The following is a 21,428-nucleotide window of genomic DNA, read 5'->3' on the forward strand; positions in this document are numbered from 1 at the left end:
CAGAATAGAAAACCCAGAACAAACCCACAAGTATATGGTCAATTGATATTCATCAAAGCAGGAGAGAACATCCAATGGGGAAACAGTCTCTTCAACAAATGAGTTGGGAAAACTGGACAGCAACATGCAAAACAATGAAACTGGACCACTTCCTTCTTTTTTAAGATTTTATTTATTTATTTGACAGAGAGAGACACAGAGAGAGAGGGAACACAAGCAGGGGGAGTGGGAGAGGGAGAAGCAGGCTTCCTGCTGAGCAAGGAGCCTGATGCGGGGCTCGATCCCAGGACCCTGAGATCATGACCCGAGTCGAAGGTAGACGCTTAACGACTGAGCCACCCAGGCACCCCACTGGTACTCTTTCTTACACCATACAGAAAAGTAAATTCATAATGTATTAAAGACCTAAATGTGAGACCTGCAATCATAAAAATCCTAGAAGAGAATGTAAGCAGTAACTTCTCTGACAACTGCTATAGCAATTTCTTACTAGATATGTCTCCTGAGGCAAGGGAAACAAAAGCAAAAATAAGCTATTGAGACTGCATCAAAATAAAAAGCTTCTGCACAGTGAAGGAAACAATCAACTAAACTAAAAGGCAACCTACTGAATGGGAGAAAATATTTGCAAATGATATATGTGATAAAGGGTTATTATCCAAAATATATAAATCACTTATACAACTCAACACCCAAAAGACAAATAATGCAATTAAAAATGGGCAGAAGACATGAACAGACATTTCTCCAAGAAGACATCCAGATGGCCAACAAACACATGAAAAGATGCTCATCATTACTTATCATCAGGGAAATGCAAATCAAAACTAAATGAGATATCACCTCACACGTGTCAGAATGGCTAAAATCAATGACACAAGAAACAAGTGTTGATGAGGATGTGGAGAAAAAGGAACCCTCAAGCCCTGTTGGTGGGAAGGCAAACTGGTGCAGCCACTGTGGAAAACAGTATGGAGATTTCTCAAAAAGTTAAAAATAGAACTACCCTATGATCCAGCAATTGAACTACTGGGTATTTCCCCCAAAGAATACAAGAACACTAATTCAAAGGAATACATGCACCCTGATGTTTATAGCAGCATTATTTATAATAGCCAAATTATGGAAGCATCCTAAGTGTGGATCGATACGAGAATGGACAAAGAAGTTGTGAGAGATATATATACACACACACACACACACACACACACACACACATATATATACAATGGAATATTATTCAGCCATAAAAAGAATGTAATCTTGCCATTTGCAATGACATGAGTGGAGCTAGAGAGTATAATGCTAAGCAAAATAAGTCAGACAAGGACAAATACCATACGATTTCACTCATATGTGGAATTTAAGAAACAAAACAAACAAGCCAGGAAAAAGAGAGAGAGAGTGAGAGAGAGAAACCAAGAAACAGACTCTTAACTCTAGAGAACAAACTGATGGTTACTGGAGGGGAGGGTGTTGGGGATTGGGTGACATAGGAGATGGGGATTAAGGAGGGCACTTGTGATGAGCACCGGGTGGTGTACGGAAGTGCTGGATCACTCTGTTGTATGCCTGAAACTAATATTACACTGTATGTTAACTAACTGGAATTTAAATAGAAACTTAAAAAAATAATGCTTGGAGGTCAAATCAACAGGACTTCATGTTTAATGAGATATAAGGGTGAAGAAGAGGGAGGTGTCAAGTACTTTCAGGCTCAAGGGCAGGGAAGAGTTCAGAGGAATGGAGGGACTGAAAGGAAGCCAGTGTGGCTAGAGCTGAGGGAGTGGCGGGGGTGGGTGGGGGCAGTGGAGGTGGGGAGGCGGGGAGGTTAGAGGACATGAGGTCAGAGTGGTAGGCAGGAACCAGGTGATTCACGGCTAGGTAAGGACATGGGAGGGAGTTTGACTTTACTCTAAGTGCCATGGGAAGCTACTAAAAGATTTTAGACAGGGTGTGGTTTATCTTTTCTCAAAAGCCACTTTGGCTTCAGTGTGGGGATCGGCTTGGAAGGGGCCAAGAGAAGCAAGATCAGTGAGGAAGTTGTTGGAACGGTCTGAGGATAAAGTCTTGGAGATGGTACAACTGGACGGATGTGAGATTCCTTTGAAGCGGAACTGATTACTTTTCTTGAATTAAGTTCTTTATGTGTATATCTGAGTCTAACCTTAGTGAAGTTTTTAAATTATTTTCTCCATTTAGGTACTATGTGTTTATTTCCTCTTTCATTTCTAGAAGAAATTTTCCCAAAACATTTAGCATTTGCATTTGCTGCTCTGATTAAATCCTTCCTATCCCTACATTTACTTGGTCAGGAATTGATGAGATTGGAGGATTCTGAAACGCTTCAAACCTTACCCTGAGACCCCCTTCATTTGACACAGTTGAAATGATAAAAACGTAAGAACCATTTTATCCCCTCCAGATTATTGACCTGGCTGAGATAAACTGCATTAAAACCTAAGCATTTCTTAAGGCAATTTACCTATTAATAGCATAGTTCACTTTCAGGACCTGTTTACTTATCCAGTAAGTACTTAACAGGTTCTAAATTTTAGACTTTCATAATGGGCCTCTTGATTTTTCTTGCATGTCTGGGACAGAACGGGATGGATGTCTGGAACATTTGGGAAGGGTTGTTAAGATGTTACATCATTACTTAAGGATACCATAAGCATATCTTCCTGTTTCCAACACCGTCAAAGGGCAAAGTCAAAACAGACTGCAAATTGGACAACGTTGAATTAAAGATTCACCTCCAAGCATTAGGCTATCCATTATTCCTCCTCAGTGGACACTCTTCTCAGACCGAAGTTGTCCCCTTCAGAAAAAAGAAGCCTGCTACTAGGGAGGCTATAAATAGACTGGGCCCAGGAGTAAGGACACTCTGTACCCACATCATGAAACCATGAGAGGCAAGGAGTGCAGAGGCATCCTTTATGTTTGTTGGGGAATTTGAAGGCAGCCTAGAGGGGATGAGGAGGCCCAGAAATATAAAATGGCGGTGGTGGTGGGCAGTGGGAGGAGAATGTATTTGCACCACAGTAAGGCACGGGCATAGTGTATTGTCAGTGAGAAAGAGACAAGCAGCCTCTGACATCTGGAACCCAGCCTGCCACTATTAATTGGGCCTTGGTGTTTTCTTGTTGAACATAGTCTCACAGAACATCAACATTAGGGAAGGTCGCTCTGCAACCATGACAGATGAAGACAAAAATAAGACCACTCCACCATCATATCTGAACATAGTCAAAAGATGAACAGTGTCCAATCCACAAAAATTACCAAACATCTCCTATCCTGGCTAACACAAGTGACTGCTGTTTCTTTACCAGTTACTGCTCTAGCTTCAGGTCAGTCTTCCCCATTTAGAGAGAAGATTGATTTAGAAATCCAGTCGCAGAATTGCCCCCACTTTCTGATAGCCTCTAAACCAAGAACAAAACCAGCTAGAGTAGTTGACTCAGCCTGGTTTCCCCAGGAATTTCCTGGTTTAAGCACTGAAAGTCCCACATTCCAGGAAATCCTTCAGTCCCAGGGGAACTGGGATGGTTGGTAAATGGCTTGCTTCCCTAAACCCTCGTCCAGATCATCGAAAGCAAGCCCAAATCCTTTAAGTCCCTTCTACCACCCTCTTATTGATGTGCCCCATGGCGTCCCATGGTGCGTATTCTCCCTTTGCTGCAGTAAATAATAAACCTAACTTTTCCAGCTACAGGTCTGCCCCTAGGGGTCTTTGGTCAGAGGGCATCGACATCAGTAAGCAAGGAGGCACAACATTGTGGAAAGGCTCCCAAGGCCCAGCATGGAAAAATGGGACCGAAGGAATGCAGAGGTAAGTGGAACAGGGCAGGACGGAAAGGGTGCTACAGCCCTGAGGGGGCCAGAGTGCAATTTTCTGAAAAGGTGGTTTTTAGGGGTGATAAAAGTTGAGGTGATGGAGATGAAGCCGGGAGGTTTTGGAGGAGGAGGAGGAGGAGGATTTGTTGCCCCACCCTCTGTGCTTAAACAATCATTGAACACTACATCAAAAATTAATGATGTACTATGTGTTGGCTAATTGAACATAATAATTAAACAAATAAAAAAGAATAATACAAAAGTAAAAAAAACAAACAAACCCAGAACACTAATGAAAAGACAGCAAAAATTCACACCATTTTGGCTTCTGTTACAAAATAGTGACTCGGTTTTTAATGGTCCGGAAGTTGATCATAGAGTTTTTGTATCCACACTTGCTTCACTGTTTGTTGACTGCATCATCTAATAATTTCTGTGTAAGGGAAATTTCTGGGAAGGGAGAACTCCAATAACACGCTACTTGACAGGTCTTATAACTGCAAAACACTATACTTACAATTTTAATTCTTCGGGGTTGAGAACATTGAATGTTAAAGATCAATAATCAGAAAGGGAGACAAACCATGAGAGACTCTTAACTCTAGGGAATAAACTGAGGGTTGCTGGAGGGGAGGGGGTGAAGGGATGGGGTAACTGGGTGATGGGCATTAAGGAGGCCACGTGATGTGATGAGCAGTGGGTGTTATATAAGATTGATGAATTACTGAACTCTACCTCTGAAACTAATGATGTACTATATGTTGTCTAATTGAATTTAAATAAAAAAATAAAGTGGTAATAGGAAAAGTGAAAAAATAAAATAAAGGCCCAACAACAGTGCCTGACATATAGTAAAGGGCAACAAATATAAACTATTACAATGACTATCATTATGCTCTCTTTTTCAATGCACTTATTTGAAAAGAGGGACAATGCAGTAGCTTTAAAAAATGTTTTTGATCACGTATCCTTGAGTACGCCGGAAGTACATATTGAGTGCTAAATGTAACTGCCTTGTTTTTAATACTCTGCTTGGAGTCAGATGTTCAGATGACGGTGTGCATGCCTTTTGGCGAGATTTACTATAAATGACCTTTGGTAAATCTTTTCAAATCAGTGGTTGGGTCCCCACATTCCACTAGATGTTGGCCCCTACTGCACGTTGCAAAGCAAGTTTTGAAAACAGGACTGCTATTTAGTTTGGTACTGTTTACACTTCAAAAATAGCAGGGGAGTGAAAACAAGGCGATTGTCCATGCAAAAGGAAACCTAGAGCACTCGGAATCCAAGTTGAAACATTAGGGAAGTAGGTTCCTCAGAACAGGTTGAGTTTCTGATTTTCATGAGAAGGCTGTCTCTATTTCTACAAAAATAAAAGTCACCTGTAAAAATGTAGGAATACACAGGGAAGGCTTCTGGAGTTCTCTGAACTCCAAAAGAAAAAAGTGTGAATGCCTGAGCTCTGGGAGTGTCCAGGATATATTACAAAAGTTAGTGAGTGGCGTTTTGTACATTTATGATGATTTTGTATGGCTGAAAGACCGTCTTTACCTGGCATTCTGATACCCAGAGAAACAACAGCTTGGTTTTCCCACATTTCCTGCATGTTCCAATCGCTACTATTCTTAACACAAATTTGATTTTCTCTCTTTTATAATTCTGAAATGTGTTGAATTTACATTAATTTCCTCAGGGGCCAAGTTTGGTGGTGATAACCAGTTATCCTGATATTGTGTTTTTGCACCTCTTACCCTGTTTGAAATTCTTACCTTCTTTTTCTTTTTTCTTTAGCCATCTGGGGCTAGAAATACCCATTCTTGCCCATAGTTTAGAAAACTTGGGTAAGAAATCTAGCTCTTTACTAGTTTAAACACCATATACTTGGAAAGTGGCATTGTTTCACAAAACAAATAAAATAAAAACAGTAATTCTCGGAAGTAAATTCCAATACGAAGTTAATAAATTAGATGATTATATTTACTTATGAAGTCCTAAGTAAATACTTCTAAGGGCAACTTTTACTTTTGATGTAAATTTCAGTGTGATCCTATTTCTACCATGCCTTTTCCAATGTATAATTTTTCTTAGTAGTTTTATATGTATTAGTCCCACAAACAGATTCAAATCTCATACACAGCAGATAGTCGAATTCTCATTTCTGTAAACATTTTGTATACTTACAATATGCTATTGTTTACTCATAATAATTAATCAGTTTTATAGTTACTGCATACTTGAATACATACAATCCTTTCTGCCTAAGAAAATGAATCAAACTGAAAAGCACAAATTGAAAATGGATATACAATATTTATGTTTTCTTTAATGTTCAGAGGTAAGGTACATTTTCATAAAAAGCAGTTATGTAATAAACAGTGAGCAAACTAATACAACTAAGAAACTTGTGAAAGAAGATAGGGATCACTTCATGAATTGTTTTTGTCCTTGGAGCAAATTAATTACAAATATTAAGTAATAATAGTAAAGTGATTCCAAGTAGTGCTGGGCAAAAAAAAAAAAAAAAAAAAAAATTAAGTAAATTGTTTTACAATGTCATTGCCAGATCTTAGAGTAATTCTAGATGGAAATACCATTTTAAGATAAACAAAGACATAAACCCTCTTTGGTACTTGGACATTACTTACCGAAATTGGCCATCTGTATCGTCTGGTTGCCAGTGTCTGGAGCATTGTAAATCACAACAGCATCTGCGTTTCTTCTGCCCGCTGCTTGAATTTTTTCCGAAAATGTACAATTACCTCTTTCTATCAGCGCAATCCAGGGACTGTTAGTATTAGTAAACTCAGTGTTGTAGTCACAAGCTTGGTAGTTATTGTTCTTAGGGATGCTCACCACCCCCACAGCGTTAGCCACTGGCGAAGCTAATCCATAAACACCACATTCACACCTCTCTGTTGTAGTGTAGTTGCTGGTTTCATTGTAATAAGTCACAGTCACATAGGCATTCGTTGAAAAAGACGCTGTGATTTTAAATAAGAAGGTAAAAATTACAAGCAGCCGAAAACAACTGGACTTACTCTCCTGGTTCATTGCTCGTTCATCTGAGCATAAAACTTAAGATGTCTGCCGGTATTTCCAACTATCAGTCACCATTTGTCCACTCAGGTCCCTACTAAGCAGAAGTTTGAAATTTCAGTTGCGAGTAGGTAACTGATCTCACCTCTAGCAACGTAAGCTCTGAATACATCAGCTCTATTTCACTTTAGTTATCTACATTCTCCCTTGCCTGCCCCTCCTCCAGCTGTACACATGTAACCTTTAACCAGGACTACCTTAGCAATAAATAACACCATAAACTTTATTCTACATGTCAACTTATCAGGATTGGATGACTTCTTGCACTGAGATTTTTTTCTTAATGTGCCAGCTAATGCAATTTCATAAACATGGAGTGGATCGGAATGAGGAACTGGACTCTTGGGAATCCCACGTGACGAGGCTGCAAGTCACCTCTCTCAGAATATCTAAAACAAACTGATTTTCCAAGCCCTGCTAAAATATGCTATCAACCAGTTCAGCCAGGAGTTAAGATCCAGAAGTTTAACTGCTATGGTAGGAGTGGAATTGGTTTCATAGCCTTTCCCCCTTTTCTTTGTGGAATTTTTCTTAACAGGCTCCCCAAGGAATATCTTCTGCCACCTTGTTTATCCATTGAAAAGTAAACATATTTCAGTGGCTAGGGATCCTTCCAAGTACAGTGCCTTGCCCATGGTAGGCACTCAAATATTTGTTGATTGCCCGATACCTGAGTAGCTGCATTCCATTAATTGTTATGTCCCATGTGTTATACTGTAACAAAAGATTGGTCAAGGTTTAATTGTGAATATTTAGTATTTTTAATTCTAGTGCTTTCAGATGTCTAGACAGACTTTTTATTTTGTCACTTCCTTTATTATAAGCTCTGCTTTTAATCAGGAGTGCAACTGATATGTATTGCTGAGGGGTTAACCAGTCTGGGCAAGTGGCCGGACTAGGGAGATTGCTATATGTGCCAAGGGCTGGTGAAGAAGTAGATAAATGGACAACAAGATAGAGATATCAGGAGTCTGGGCCAAGAGTCAGCAAATGAGACAAACAGGCATCAGGCTCTCAGAGAAGCCGAGGACACCAGGTCAAAAGGAAAGCAGGCACAATGGTGGTCTGAAGTCCAAGGGAAGTAGTCTGGAACCAGAAAGACTACTAGAGCCAAGGGAACAGGACAACAGAAAATAGGAAAGTAGGAGACATTGTTGAACGAGATAATCAATGAAGATATTTCTTCCCCTACTTCTTGTCTATCCTTAGGCATCTGAGATAACAGCGTTGGAGTGGACCCTGCGGTAGGAATGAACAGTAACACTATTCAGCAGAAGGGAGGAGTTCAGGAAATGTGCAATAGAAACTGATGAATAAATCCCAACAGATGCACGCTACAGATTTAACCTTTCTATCCTATTATAGCTGTCGGTTACTCATCTGTGTATCCCCTCTCCCCACTATCTATTATTATAAACACCTACACATAGTAATCAGTTAATAATTATTCATGGAATTGAACTGGAAAGTTTAAAGGTCTAGGTGTATTAGCTTGTGATCTACTTAAAAGTAAATGCAAATAGTTTATTATTTTGCTATTGAGACTATGATTTCAATGTTCAAACTCAAAATAAAGCCTGTCCTCACTGGACAAAGAAAACTGTCAAATTGAAAAGGGAAGTGTTACTATTGCTAAAACCATTAGTTTGCTGATTGCCAATAGACATCTCTGATAAATGCAACATTAGCATGCAACGTGCAAATAATTAATCAAGTCCTAGAAATTTTATTTCGTTTTTCCTACCAGGTATCAAATTGCTTCTCAAGGAGAAACTTCTCATGAAATAGTTTAAAAACAGATTAGTGAGAAATTAGCTAAATCCATTAGAAGTTAAGTTTTGTTCATCGTAACTTAATAGTTTCAAATCTTCACATTATATTTTTTGTAGAAGTTAAATCATTACAGGCCTTAAAAATGACAACTTTCCTGTAACATTTTGTGGCAGTGCTGGTTATTAAAGATAATTTTACTAAACTCTTTAAAATTGCTCTGAAGGTTGAAGTGCATGACTTTATATGGTAACCAGCATTATATATCTTGTACATAGGTGCATTTATGTTTCCTTTTATGACTTTTAGAGAGAGAGAGAGAGTTGTAACTTACAAAGATAATCTTAGATTGTTTTTAAAAATTTTGCAAATAAGTAAAATTAGTCCCAGAACAATAAACACCCACCAATGTAATTTTTCTGTTAACTCTTAAGGTAATTTGCTGGGGTGTGAGTGGTCTAGTGCTTATTCAGTGTTTCTAAAGTTTTTTTTTTCAAGATTTTATTTATTTGAGAAAGAGAGAGAGAGAGCACAAGTGGGAGTGGCAGAGGGAGAGGGAGAAGCAGACTCCTTGAGGAGCAGAGGCTGACGTGGGGCTCGATCCCAGGACCCTGAGATCATGACCTGAGCCGAAGGCAGACACCTAGCTGACTGAGCCACCCAGGTGCCCCTAAAGTTTTGTTTGTGGAACACCTACATTATACTCGGAATTTTATTAAAAATGAAGATTTCTGGGTCCCACCCCCAATCATCCTGAATCAGAATCTGAGGGAAATATCTAGGAATTCACATTTTAAATAAGCTCTCCAGGTAATTCTTATGCACTTTACAATTTAAGAACTTGAGATCATGAACTTGTACATGATGAAAATGGTGCAGGATCTAGTTGTAGTTTTGACAGACTTGCGCCATCATTTTATTTCAACCTCGTTGTGCTTCAGCTTCCAATCTATATTTGTATTATCTATATAGTGTACGCCTACATATGGTACAATCTATATTTGTTGGTTTGTACTTTAGGTAGAAGTCTGAACATTTTTGAAGTATATTGCAAACCTGAAGTTGGCATAAGTGCTGATTCTGCAACAGCTACTATTACATCCTCAAAAATAAAAACCTCTCTGGGACTTTTTCTTCATTTACACAATAAAAGAGGTTGGATTAGAACTTATTTACCCACAAGGTCTTTTCCAGACCTGATATGCTAGCATTCTGAAAATAAAAGTTGTTTAGAAACTATCAGTTTTTTAAAAGATTTTATTTATTTGAGAGAGAGAGAGAGAAGAGAATCTCAAACAGACTCTGATCTGAGCGTGGAGCCCAACACGGGGCTTGATCTCATGACCCTGAGATCATGACCTGAGCCGAAATCAAGAATCGGATGTTTAACCGACTGAGCCACCCAGGCGCCCCTAGAAACTATCAGTTTTTAATTCTTCCTTCCTTTCAGCACAATTCATGATGAAACTGCATTGAGAGTAGCTGAAACTGTAGCACCTAAAGGAGAGGTTAAGTTCAAAGTATTGGGTAAAGCTTGAGCTTTAATAAAACTGGTAAGTGCTTTAAACAGTACTATATAGCAGGGGTTTTCAATCTTGTCTGCACATTAGAATCACCTGGGGAGCTGTTAACTACCTCGATGCCCAGGCTACACCAACCAGAAACTTGGGGATGACACCTAGGCATAGTAATTTTTTAAAACTTGCCAGGTAATACCAATATGAAGCCAAGTCTGAGAACCACGGCTATACAGTATTGTTCAAACATCTAATATTCCTGGACTTTTTTGATTACTTGTACCTTAATAAATATTAACTATCTTAGCAAAGGTACATAATATTAACAAAGGCATAGAGAAGGGAATTGTTCATCTCTTAGGCAAGGAACATTTCAAATTTCTCCATATGACTGAACAACAGTTATGGCAAACCCACCATTGAAAGATGAGAAAGCACAGCTGCATTTCTAATAGAATACAGGTAACCCTTGACTGTTCATAGCAAACTTCCAGTTGTGGGCTGGGTGACTCTAACTTGGTGTATGTTCAAAAGGAATAAAAATTAATTTTAATATTAGCCTAAGCTGAATAAAAGAAATAACTGAGATCTGATATTACAGAATCACTCGATGTCCAAAGTCAAATATGCCTAGGACCATATGACAGCAAAGATACATGAAAGTCATCTACATTTTACTTGGTAACTAAGAAATTGCCTTTGTGATCTTGAGGGGGGAGGGGAAGAATTTTGTGAGTGTTAAAATTTTTTTCTTTCAGGGAGAATTTGTTAAGAACTGGATCATTAGAACTGGGCAAGACACCTGAATCTATATTTTAATGTTATCTCTGAAATTTATGTGGACTATAGCTGCTCCCAATCTCATTTGTCATCGAGCTGGTCCCCTTGCTTTCACTTCTGCCCCCTGCATTAGTAGTATACAGGTTGGACTGCCAGAGACCCAAAATAGTGGTGACATAAACAAGATAGTTTGTTTTTCCCTCATGTAACAGCCCAAACAGGTAAGAAGTACAAAGCTGGTATGGCAGTTCCACAATATCAGGGATCTAGGCTCCTACTAGCTGGTTGGGTTCACATCCCTAGAATTTTACTCTTCATCTGCAAGGTCCCTGGGATCGAGTCTTCATTGGGCAACCTCCTGGGTGGGGGAGTCTGCTTCTCCCTCTCCCTCTGCCCTTCCCCACCATTTGTGTTCTCCTCTCTCTGTCTCTCAAATAAAAATAAAATCTTAAAAAAAATAAAATAATCAGGACTGAATAATACATACTTCACTTCCCATCAGTGTACCTGCAGATTCTTTGGTAGCAATATTTAAGAAAGAAAAAAAGAAGGAAATGTACCTGAAAAGCAAACCAGTGAAACAGCAAGCAGTGTAAACCATAGAAATGCCTTTGGAATAAAAGAATTGGTTATAACCTATGTCCATATTGGCAGAGGGTGTATAGCTAAAAATATCAAACGTTATTACTGTCATCAAATAAGAGTGACAGTCATTTCTTAAAAGTCCTTTTCTTAATATGAATAAAATGAATGCAGGGTAATTCCATAAAGAAATAAAAATAGAAGAGCAGATACTCAGATTCTTTAATAGCTTACTACAGGATTTCAATGTGCATATCTCATGTGCCATCTAAAGAGAGAGACTGCGGTTCTCCAGTAGATTATATAATATTTCATAATTTACTAACTGATTCCTTAATTTGAAGGTGACATCACAGTAATATATTTGTGTGGCTTTGGAATTAATGAACACATATTGTCACTTGTAGGTAAGTTCTTCTGAGGGTAGTTTGGTATTTTTCTTAGGAAATGCTCCCATAGCTCTCCCATTTTACAACAACCAGAAATGTGGACACAGAAATGTAACTCCAAATTTAGATAGAAACACTTCTAGAATACAAAATAAATTGCCAGGAAAGTTGTTTTTAAAGATCCTAAATTTTCAAAAATTGTTCATATTTTTCATTCAATATGAGAACAGAAATTATACCTGTTAAAGTGTGTAGCTTTGAAATCTCAGCCTGAGGTTTTTAGTCAATAGCCATGTAAGTATTAATTTTTCCCTTCCCCAACATTTACATGTCAGTAAAATTGAACTGCCTTTTAAAGTTTATAATGGTTTAATACAGAAACCCAGATTCCATTTGATAAACAAGTCTTCAATCCATAGGGAAGAATTATATTGGCTCATTTAGCAAGTATATGTAGGTCTATTATTGGCCAAAAAATACGGAGGAGGGCCGTCAAATACATTAAAAATGAGACAAGAGACCAAAAAAGTTATTGTGTTTTTACTTTAATAATACACTCAAAATTTTAACGCAAGAAGGATTCACTATTTTAATTAACATTTAAACACAATTATAAGGAACAGAAGGTGGAATGCTTTTATGAACAAAGTACAGCATCTGTCTTTAGATTCATGAGCTGCCCAAAACATTTAAAATACATAGTATATGAAGTCACAGAACCATAGGGCTAGAATAAAACCCACAAGGTAATTGCTTAACTAGATTCAGATTGATCTTGACACTGAATACTTTTTAACTCATGTGATGGTCATTTTGGTCATCTAACTAACCACATAACTGTCAACCACAGGGCTTCGCAAATGTGGAATGGTGATTTACAGTTAAAATGAAGTATAATAGATAACCAGAATAAAATCCCCTTAGTCACTGTTTTATATTTTCAATATGCACACTTAAAATGTTAATATGAGATAAAATTTCACTATTTAAACTCACATTACATGTACCAAAACTACAAATGAATACAGCAAAAATAGAGACCTATTGTAGCCTCTCTGGCTTTTAAGTTCACGCACTGGTCAAAACATTTAGAAAGTCAAAGGATAAGAAGTCACAATAAAGAGTGGAAAGTCTTAAGACAATTTAACACACTCATTGTACAGCTGACCAAACTAAGGACCAAGGCAACTGGACGATAACAATTCCATGTGTGCTTTTTGAAAATGACAGTAACCACCACAGTCATGAAAAATGCAGGTTGACACCTCCAGGACCTCTCCAAATTTTAGGAGAATTTAATCTTCAAATTAGCAATTCAGAATTTCCCACTACGGGTGAATAAAAGTGGAAGGATGTTAAATATTCACGAGAAGTTACTCTTGTAAGTCAGGATGCCTTTGGCTGAGGCTTGAGAATAAAAGCACTTCACAAATAGAATAGTGAACACAAATGATTACAAGTCAAGAAAATATATAGAAGTAAGGTAGATTTTCTTGATACACAAAAATTGTTTCGATGAACTTTTCAGGAACGAATTTAAAATGAAGTGTGTTAGTTTCAAACACAAGGTGAACATAAAACCACTTAATAACTTTAGAGCTTATGTAATATTCTTGCCAAAAAACAGTTGCTGAAATTACCAACAAAATGACAGAATATCTTTAAAGCAGTGCCCTCCTTAGAGCCTGTAATCATTTCACTTGCCAATTTTTAAGAAGTATTAGTTGGACTATAAATTCTGTGCAGGTAGACTTCTACTTTATTGTTACCCAAATTACAGATATCCAAGATACCGACGATATGCACTCTATCCAGTTTACTCGCAGCCTTTATAATATCACCTAAAAGTAAAAAGCAGATGGTAAGTATTGTAAAATAGTTAAATATTTACTTGGATTTAGTATCACATAAGCTGATGTTTTTTTTTTCTTATAGCCTTAACAATGTCTCTCATCTCCCTTTTCCCTCCAATTTATCACACGTTCATCGAAGTTACATTATGGTAACTTCTGCACATAACAATGACTATATCACACAGATGCTACTACCAATGTCAAGATATGGGCTGGTATTCCAAAGCCATATTTAGTTATTTTTACTTCTTGAATCTTTTTGGTGGAGTAGAGTAAGTCTATATATTTTCAAGGTTATTTATATGGTACCAAGTAAACAACTTATTGTTTACACTTCAAGGGAGTACAACAATCATTTTTTTTTCTATTTTGAAATTTATCAATTCTTTACAAAACTTACAAGACGTAAAGCAAAATGCATATATGTAATTGAAGTTTTTTTCAAAGTATATTTCCTTTGGAGCAGCTTTATTAACTATAACACTTAGCTTTGGATACTCTCAAGAAGCTTTATCAAAAATGGATCAGGGGAGGGACACTACTGTATATGGCGGAGTAGGCAGTTTTAGGGCTGTGTCCCCCCACTAAAGCAACTTACAGGCTGACAAAAACTCTCAGATCAACTTCTGCAGAACTCTGGAATCTATACAAAAACTTAAAACAATCAGGGGAAAGATGAATAGAGAGAGAGCTGCTGCACTGTGGTAAGAATGCGCTATGGTATTTTTTTTTAAAGATTTTATTTATTTGAGAGAGAGAGAATGAGAGATAGAGAGCACGAGAGGGAAGAGGGTCAGAGGGAGAAGCAGACTCCCTGCTGAGCAGGGAGCCCGATGTGGGACTCGATCCCGGGACTCCAGGATCATGACCTGAGCCGAAGGCAGTCGCTTAACCAACTGAGCCACCCAGGCGCCCTGCGCTATGGTATTTTATTTTTTATTTTTTAAAGATTTTATTTACTTATTTGACAGAGAGAGAGGGAGACACAGTGAGGGAGGGAACACAAGCAGGGAGAGTGGGAGAGGGAGAAGCAGGCTTCCCACGGAGCAGGGAGCCCGATGCGGGGCTGGATCCCAGGACCCTGGGATCATGACCTGAGCCGAAGGCAGACGCTTAACAACTAAGCCACCCAGGTGCCCCATGTTGTGGTATTTTAAATTGCCCATCTACTCCCTGTATCAGCAGCAGCCATGAAGCCGGCAGCTCGCACTCCTGCTGTAGGTGGCTAGTACCAGACGATGCGATGCAGAACTTATTCTCGAAGACATTGTGAGTTTGGACCTGTTAGGCAGTTCCCTCAAGGGCAGATGCAAGAGCTTGCTTTCGTTTCACCTGATTGGGGGCATTCCCACAACTGGGGTAGCTTCCCCAGTGGCTTTTGTTGAAAGCATATGAAGGCAAAAACACTAGCCAGAGCAGCTAGGGCAAAGTATAAAGCCGGGACAAGCAATAGACAGATCAAAAAGCCTGAGGAGGAACGGGTTGGGAAAAGACACATGTGGGAGGGATAAGGGCTTTTTAAAAGCTCCTGTGTACACTGGGGCATCAAGAAGGCTACATGTATGCCCAGTGCTGGATGCATACTCAGAAAAGGCCTGAGAAAAACTCCAATTGTTCACCTCTGGCTGACCATCTGCAGGCTCTGCAGAGCAGGAAGTGAAAGCTAAGACAGGGTTGTAAACAGCCTGGGTAAACACTGAACACAGATCCAATGGCAAAAACTGGAGATCATTTTTGTCCTTGTTTTCCCTTTCTGTCCTCCAGGTGTTTAAAGAAACTCTTCCAAAGCACTAACTGACCACCGCTGAGCTAACGGATCACAGACACCAGTGGCTACACATGACAAAGACTTCATTTTATGTATGAGAAAATGAAAACATTTAGAGGTTAAGAAATTTATGCAAAGTCTCATGGTGATTCTAATCTGCACAGTCTGGCCTCAAGGCATGTGCTCTTAACCTTTGTATGCTAGGGCTACATCTCTGTAAAACTGTACCTAAAAGCCAGTGGTGGATCTAGCTTTTGTGGGGCCTGAAGGGCATACTATTTAGAAGCCCCCTTTATATATACAGTACCGAAGCAAGTGAGGGCTTCTCAGGCTTAGTCTTTGTTAGCTTCACAGTTAAAGCCACGTCCGCTAGACATATTACATAATCTGTTGAACGGTTTATAACTGTGCAAACTCGCTAATGCATGATGAATATAATAACAACAAATCTAGAAAATAACTATATAACTTTCTTCTTCTTTGAATGGGATGGACTTTAACCTAGATGCTTTGGAAAGATTTCGAGATCTTTAGCTTTGATGCTAACAGCAACAACCCAGACCTTAATAATTCTAGTTGTTATCATAAATTGACTTTTACAAGTAATCACTTACAGAGTCCCTGCAACATAAAGTGTAAGTAAATCTACTGTTTGGGTGAGAGACTCTGCCTACTTGTGTTAATGCTTTGAGCAAATGAAGACCTCTCAAACTGCTCATCTAGTACTACATCAGAGAATGTTGTGAAGATTAAATACTCAGGATGTAGAGCACTTAGAATAGTGGCTGACACAGAGCAAGAACTCAGGTATTAGCAACAATCATTTTCTTGTCTTTTTCTTTTTAAGATTTTATTTATTTATTTGACAGAGAGAGAGACACAGTGAAAGAGGGAACACAAGCAGGGGGAGTGGGAGAGGGAGAAGCAGGCTTCCCACTGAGTGTGGAGCCCGATGCGGGGCTCGATCCCAGGACGATGGGATCATGACCCGAGCCGAAGGCAAATGCTTAACAACTGAGCCACCCAGGTGCCCCAGCAACAATCATTTTCTACTTAAGAAAACTTAGTATGAAATTAGCATGTTGTTATTTATATCACATAGGGATTCTCTTAAAAGGACTACAGATTTTTACCTATAAAATGAGCTTCTCTACATTTCACTTTAAATTGTTAGAACTGTGTAAAAACCGTACTTTTTTAGAAACATCACAGATGCATGCAGTGAGGGTGACAAAGGCAGTGCTATGTAGAAGTTCTCCACTCCGTTTCCTCATGGTCACATGGGAAGCCAAAGTGTTCGGCATCTCTTGTAGCTAGGTTGGGATCGTGTAAGTAAGTTTTGGCAAATGAGAATGTGCATAGAAATGATGTGTCACTTCCAGTCTAACATAATTAAAAGTAACATCTCCTTCATCTCTTCCTTGCTCTGCCTACACAGCCCTAGAAGCCACTTGTTTCTGCTGAAGCTGCAACAAGATGGAAGCAGACGGCCTTCCTGAATCACCGCTGAGAAGAATGCTAATAACTAGTGCATCAGGTTTAACTTGAGCAAGAAATAAACATCCATTGTGTTAAAAGTCACTGAGACTTTGAAGTGGCTTTGTAACTGCGGCACCATCTAACCTCTCTTGTAACCCAGTGCGGTATTCCTGCCTGCAAAAGGAATACGGAAAACCCTGATCACCTAGAGAATAATAAAACTGTTTTCTTACATGTGCTAAAACTCTTCTGTATCATGTTATGCTTCTGAAGTGTTTATCAATGGAGATGTTAACTCAATGTGTTCAAAGAGGAGGAGGGTGTGTGTGTGTGTGTGTGTGTATCTGTAGTTCATAAAGATGATACTAATTAGGACATCATCTCAGTAAGCATTAGTCAATACATGATTTGGGAAATACCACTAACCACTTGGAAAAAAATAAAGCTGTGTCCATTTCTCACTTTCCATACCAAAATAAATTCCAAATGGATTAAAATTTTCAATGGTGAAAATTAAGCCATATTAACAACAAAACCCTAAATAATCCAGTTCAAAATTGGCAAAGAACTTGAATATACATTTCTCCAAAGAAGACATACAACTGGCCAATGAGCTCATGAAAAGATGCCCATCATCATTCATAATTAGGGACATGCAAATCAGAACCAAAATGAGAAACCATTTCAGGATGGGTGGTTTGTTAAAAAAAAAACTAACAGAAAATAACAAGTATTGGTGAGAATGTGGAGAAACTGCAATCCTCATGCATTGCTGGTGGGAATGTAAAATGGTGCAGCTGCTGTGGACAATGGTTTGGTGGTTGTTCAAAAAGTTAAATTCAGAATTACCATACGACTCAGCAATTCCACTCCTAGGTATATTCCCAAAAGAACTGAAAGCAAAGACTTTGATATACTCATACACCAATATTCATAGCAGAATTATTCACAATAGCGAAGAGGTAAAAACAACCCAAATGTCCATCAACACATGAATGGATACACAAAATGTGGTATATACATACAACGAAATATTCTTCAGCTGTAAAAAGGAATGAAATTCTGATGTATATTACAACATGGATGACCAAGTGACATAAGCCAGGCACAAAGGGCAAAGTCTGTATGATTCCACTTATATGAGTTATCTGGAACAGGCAAATTCATAGAGACAGAAAGTAAAACAGAGGTTACCAAGGGCGGGGGAGAGGGGGGCAATGGGGAGTTACTATTTAAAGGTATCAGAATTTCTGTTTGGGATGATAAAAAAGTTCTAAAAATGGATAGCAGTGATGGTTGCACAACACTGTGAGTATACTCAATTTCACTGAATTGTACAGTTAAAAATGGTTAAAGTGGTGAATTTTATGTAAATTTTGTCATAATAAAAATGATATGAGTAAAAAAATGAAACTATAAAAGTACCAAAAACCCATACTGAATTTAAAAAGAAATAATCTTGGACTAAGTGATGTCTTTCTGACTATGGCATAAAACCAGTAGCCACAAAAATAAAAGATTGATATATTTGAGTACATATAAATAAAATTACTTAAAATACCAAAAGAAGCCTCCCATTGAACAAATTTAGTCAAACAGGATAAAAGTATTTGCAACACACAATAAGGGATTAACTCCTTTAATATGTAAATAAAATTTATAAATTAATAAGAAAAAGAACATTCTTATAGAAAAATGGAAAAAATAAAACTAGCATATAAAATTTCATAGAGGGAAGAAATATAAATGGCCAACAAACATTATGAAGATGTTCAAGCTTAGAAATAAATAAGAAATGCAAATGAAAATAGTGATATAACTTTTTTTGCCACCAGTCTGCCAAAAAGTTAACAAGAACAACAATATCTAGCATTTCTAAGGGTGTGAGTAAAGTGGCATTCTTGCTTTTGGTAAAAGTGTAAATCAGTATAAATCTTTTGGATGACAATGTGACAGTACTACCAAAATTTTAAATGTCTACATCTTTGAGTCAGTGACTTCTCTTCCAAGAATTCATCTTACAGATATGTGTATAAGTGCACAAAGATTATGTATACACACACAGAGATAGACAGATAGATACTTATTGCAGTACTCTTTGCTGAGAGCCAAAATATTTGAAAACAATCTCAACACCCATCACTAGGAGACTGATTAAGTAAATTTTGGTACATCCACACAGTGAAATATTTGTAGGTATTAAAATGAATGAAGTAGCTCTCTATATACTAACATGGAAACTATTCAAGTTACATTGTCAAGAGGAAAAAGGTGGTTATGGAATTATGTTTACTATAATTCCATTTATGTGTACTTAACTTTAAGACTGTGTGTGTGGGCAATCAAGTGAGATTTATTCCCAGTTGCAAGGGTGGTTTAATATTTGCAAATCAATCAACGTGATAAATCACATCGATAAAAGAAAGGCTAAAAACCATATGATCATTTCAATAGACACAGATAAAGCATTTGATAAAGTACAACATCCATGAATGATGAAAACCCTCTGCAAAGTAGTTCTAGAGGGAACATACCTCAACATAACAAACGCCATATATGAAAAACCCACAGCTAACACCATCCTAAATGGGAAAAAACTGAGAGCTTTTCCCCTAAGGTCAGGAACATGATAAGGATGACTACTCTTACCACGTTTATTCAACACAGTACTGGAAGTCCTAGCCACAGCAGTCAGACAACAAAAAGAAATAAAAGACATCCAAATCGGTAAGGAAGAAGTAAAACATTCAGTATTTGCAGATGACATGATACTATATATAGAAAATCCTAAAGACTCCACCAAAAAAAAAAAAAAAATAGAACTGATAAAAAAATTCACTAAAGTTGCAGGATACAAAAACAACATACAAAAATCTGTTGCATTTCTATACAGTAATAATGAAAACAGTAGAAAGAGAAATTAAGAAAACAACCCCATCACAACTGCAATCCAAATAATAAGATACCTAGGAATAAGCCTCACCAAAGAGGTGAAAGACCTGTACTCTGAAAACCATAAAACATTGATGAAAGAAATTGAAGATGACATAAAGAAATTCCATTCTCATGGATTGGAAGAACAAGTATTGTTAAAATGTCTGTACTACTCAAAGCAATCTACAGATTTTATGCAATCCCTATCAAAATACCAACAGCATTTTTCACAGAACTAGATGAAACAATCCTAAAATTTATACGGAACTTTAAAAGATCCAGAATAGCTGAGGCAATCTTGAAAAAGCAGAGCTGGAGGCATCACATCCTGGACTTCAAGTTATATTATAAAGCTGTAGTTATCAAAACAGTATGGTACAGGCACAAAATAGACACATAGATCAATGGAACAGAATAGAAAACCCAGAAATTAACCTACAACTCTATGGTCAACTGATCTTCAACAAAGCAGGAATGAATATCCAATGGGAAAAAGTCTCTTCAACAAACGGTTTGGGACATATTCTATTTGAAACAAATCACCTTGCTTTTGATTACCACATCACTTTTCAAGTGGTTCTTGCCCTTCATGTCTCAAATATTAACTGCTTTGGCAGAATGATACTAGGTTTTTTCAGGTGACTATGTTAGTGACTTCTGGAGAACAACTGGCATTAGCAACTGAGAATTTTGCCTTGATATTTCATATCAATAATAACATATACACATAGCAGAAGAAATGTGATGGAAGTAGATGTTATGTGCAGTAAGAAAATGAATACACAAATATTTGAACTATATATTAGGGCACTAATTAAGAAATCTGGACTTTCTGGAAGTCTAAAGAGCTGCAATATAGGAAGTAATACTGCAAAGTCAACTAATATATCATCTCCAAAATGAACTGTGGAAAAAATAAAAGACTCATAAAATCAGATATTCAAGTTCAGTTTGCAGTAACCATTACTGCCAAAAGTTACTTCATCAGCAGGCGCACCTCATAAGACTTGTTTAAAAACAATATACACTCAAGAGTTTCATCATCTTAGAAAGACCCACCACAAAATCCCAAGATAATAAAGGCTGTCTTAAAAGCTCTTTTAAATGTAATATCCTTTTAAGCTCAGTGAGAACTGCTAGAAACTTTACTACCTGCTTGGGAAATAGAGATGACAATAGGAAGTGGATAATTATAACTGGATACATAATTTTACAGGAATATAGAAATAATATAGAGTTCAGTAAATTATGTAGCAGCCTAAACAATTAGTTGGTGGAAGGGTTTCACTACTGGGATTACATGAACTCCTAGCAGTCCTCAAGGAATTTATTGCACAGCACTTGAATAACTAAACATTTATAAGAGAAAACAACCATACTGTACTACACTATGGAGGTCTTAAAATTTCAGGCAACTGTA

General features: G+C 37.7%; 2 protein-coding genes across 3 annotated transcripts in view; both read right to left on the bottom strand.

Moving 5' to 3' along the window:
• RNF128 (ring finger protein 128) overlaps nt 1-7,202 on the bottom strand; it is a 109,406-nt gene extending 102,204 nt beyond the window's left edge. The window contains exon 1 of the mRNA XM_027607521.1: nt 6,486-7,202. Within this exon, the coding sequence (XP_027463322.1) occupies nt 6,486-6,891 (406 nt within the window). The 5' untranslated portion in view covers nt 6,892-7,202. The remainder of the gene's footprint in view (nt 1-6,485) is intronic.
• Nucleotides 7,203-12,514: 5,312 nt separating this feature from the next.
• Nucleotides 12,515-21,428, bottom strand: part of RADX (RPA1 related single stranded DNA binding protein, X-linked) — an 88,741-nt gene continuing 79,827 nt past the window's right edge. For both annotated transcript variants that reach the window (XM_027607506.1, XM_027607505.1), the window contains exon 14: nt 12,515-13,815. In XM_027607506.1, the coding sequence (XP_027463307.1) occupies nt 13,685-13,815 (131 nt within the window). In that variant the 3' untranslated portion in view covers nt 12,515-13,684. The remainder of the gene's footprint in view (nt 13,816-21,428) is intronic.

The sequence above is a fragment of the Zalophus californianus genome, chromosome X (assembly GCF_009762305.2).
Source record: "Zalophus californianus isolate mZalCal1 chromosome X, mZalCal1.pri.v2, whole genome shotgun sequence".
In the NCBI taxonomy this organism is placed as follows: domain Eukaryota; kingdom Metazoa; phylum Chordata; class Mammalia; order Carnivora; family Otariidae; genus Zalophus; species Zalophus californianus.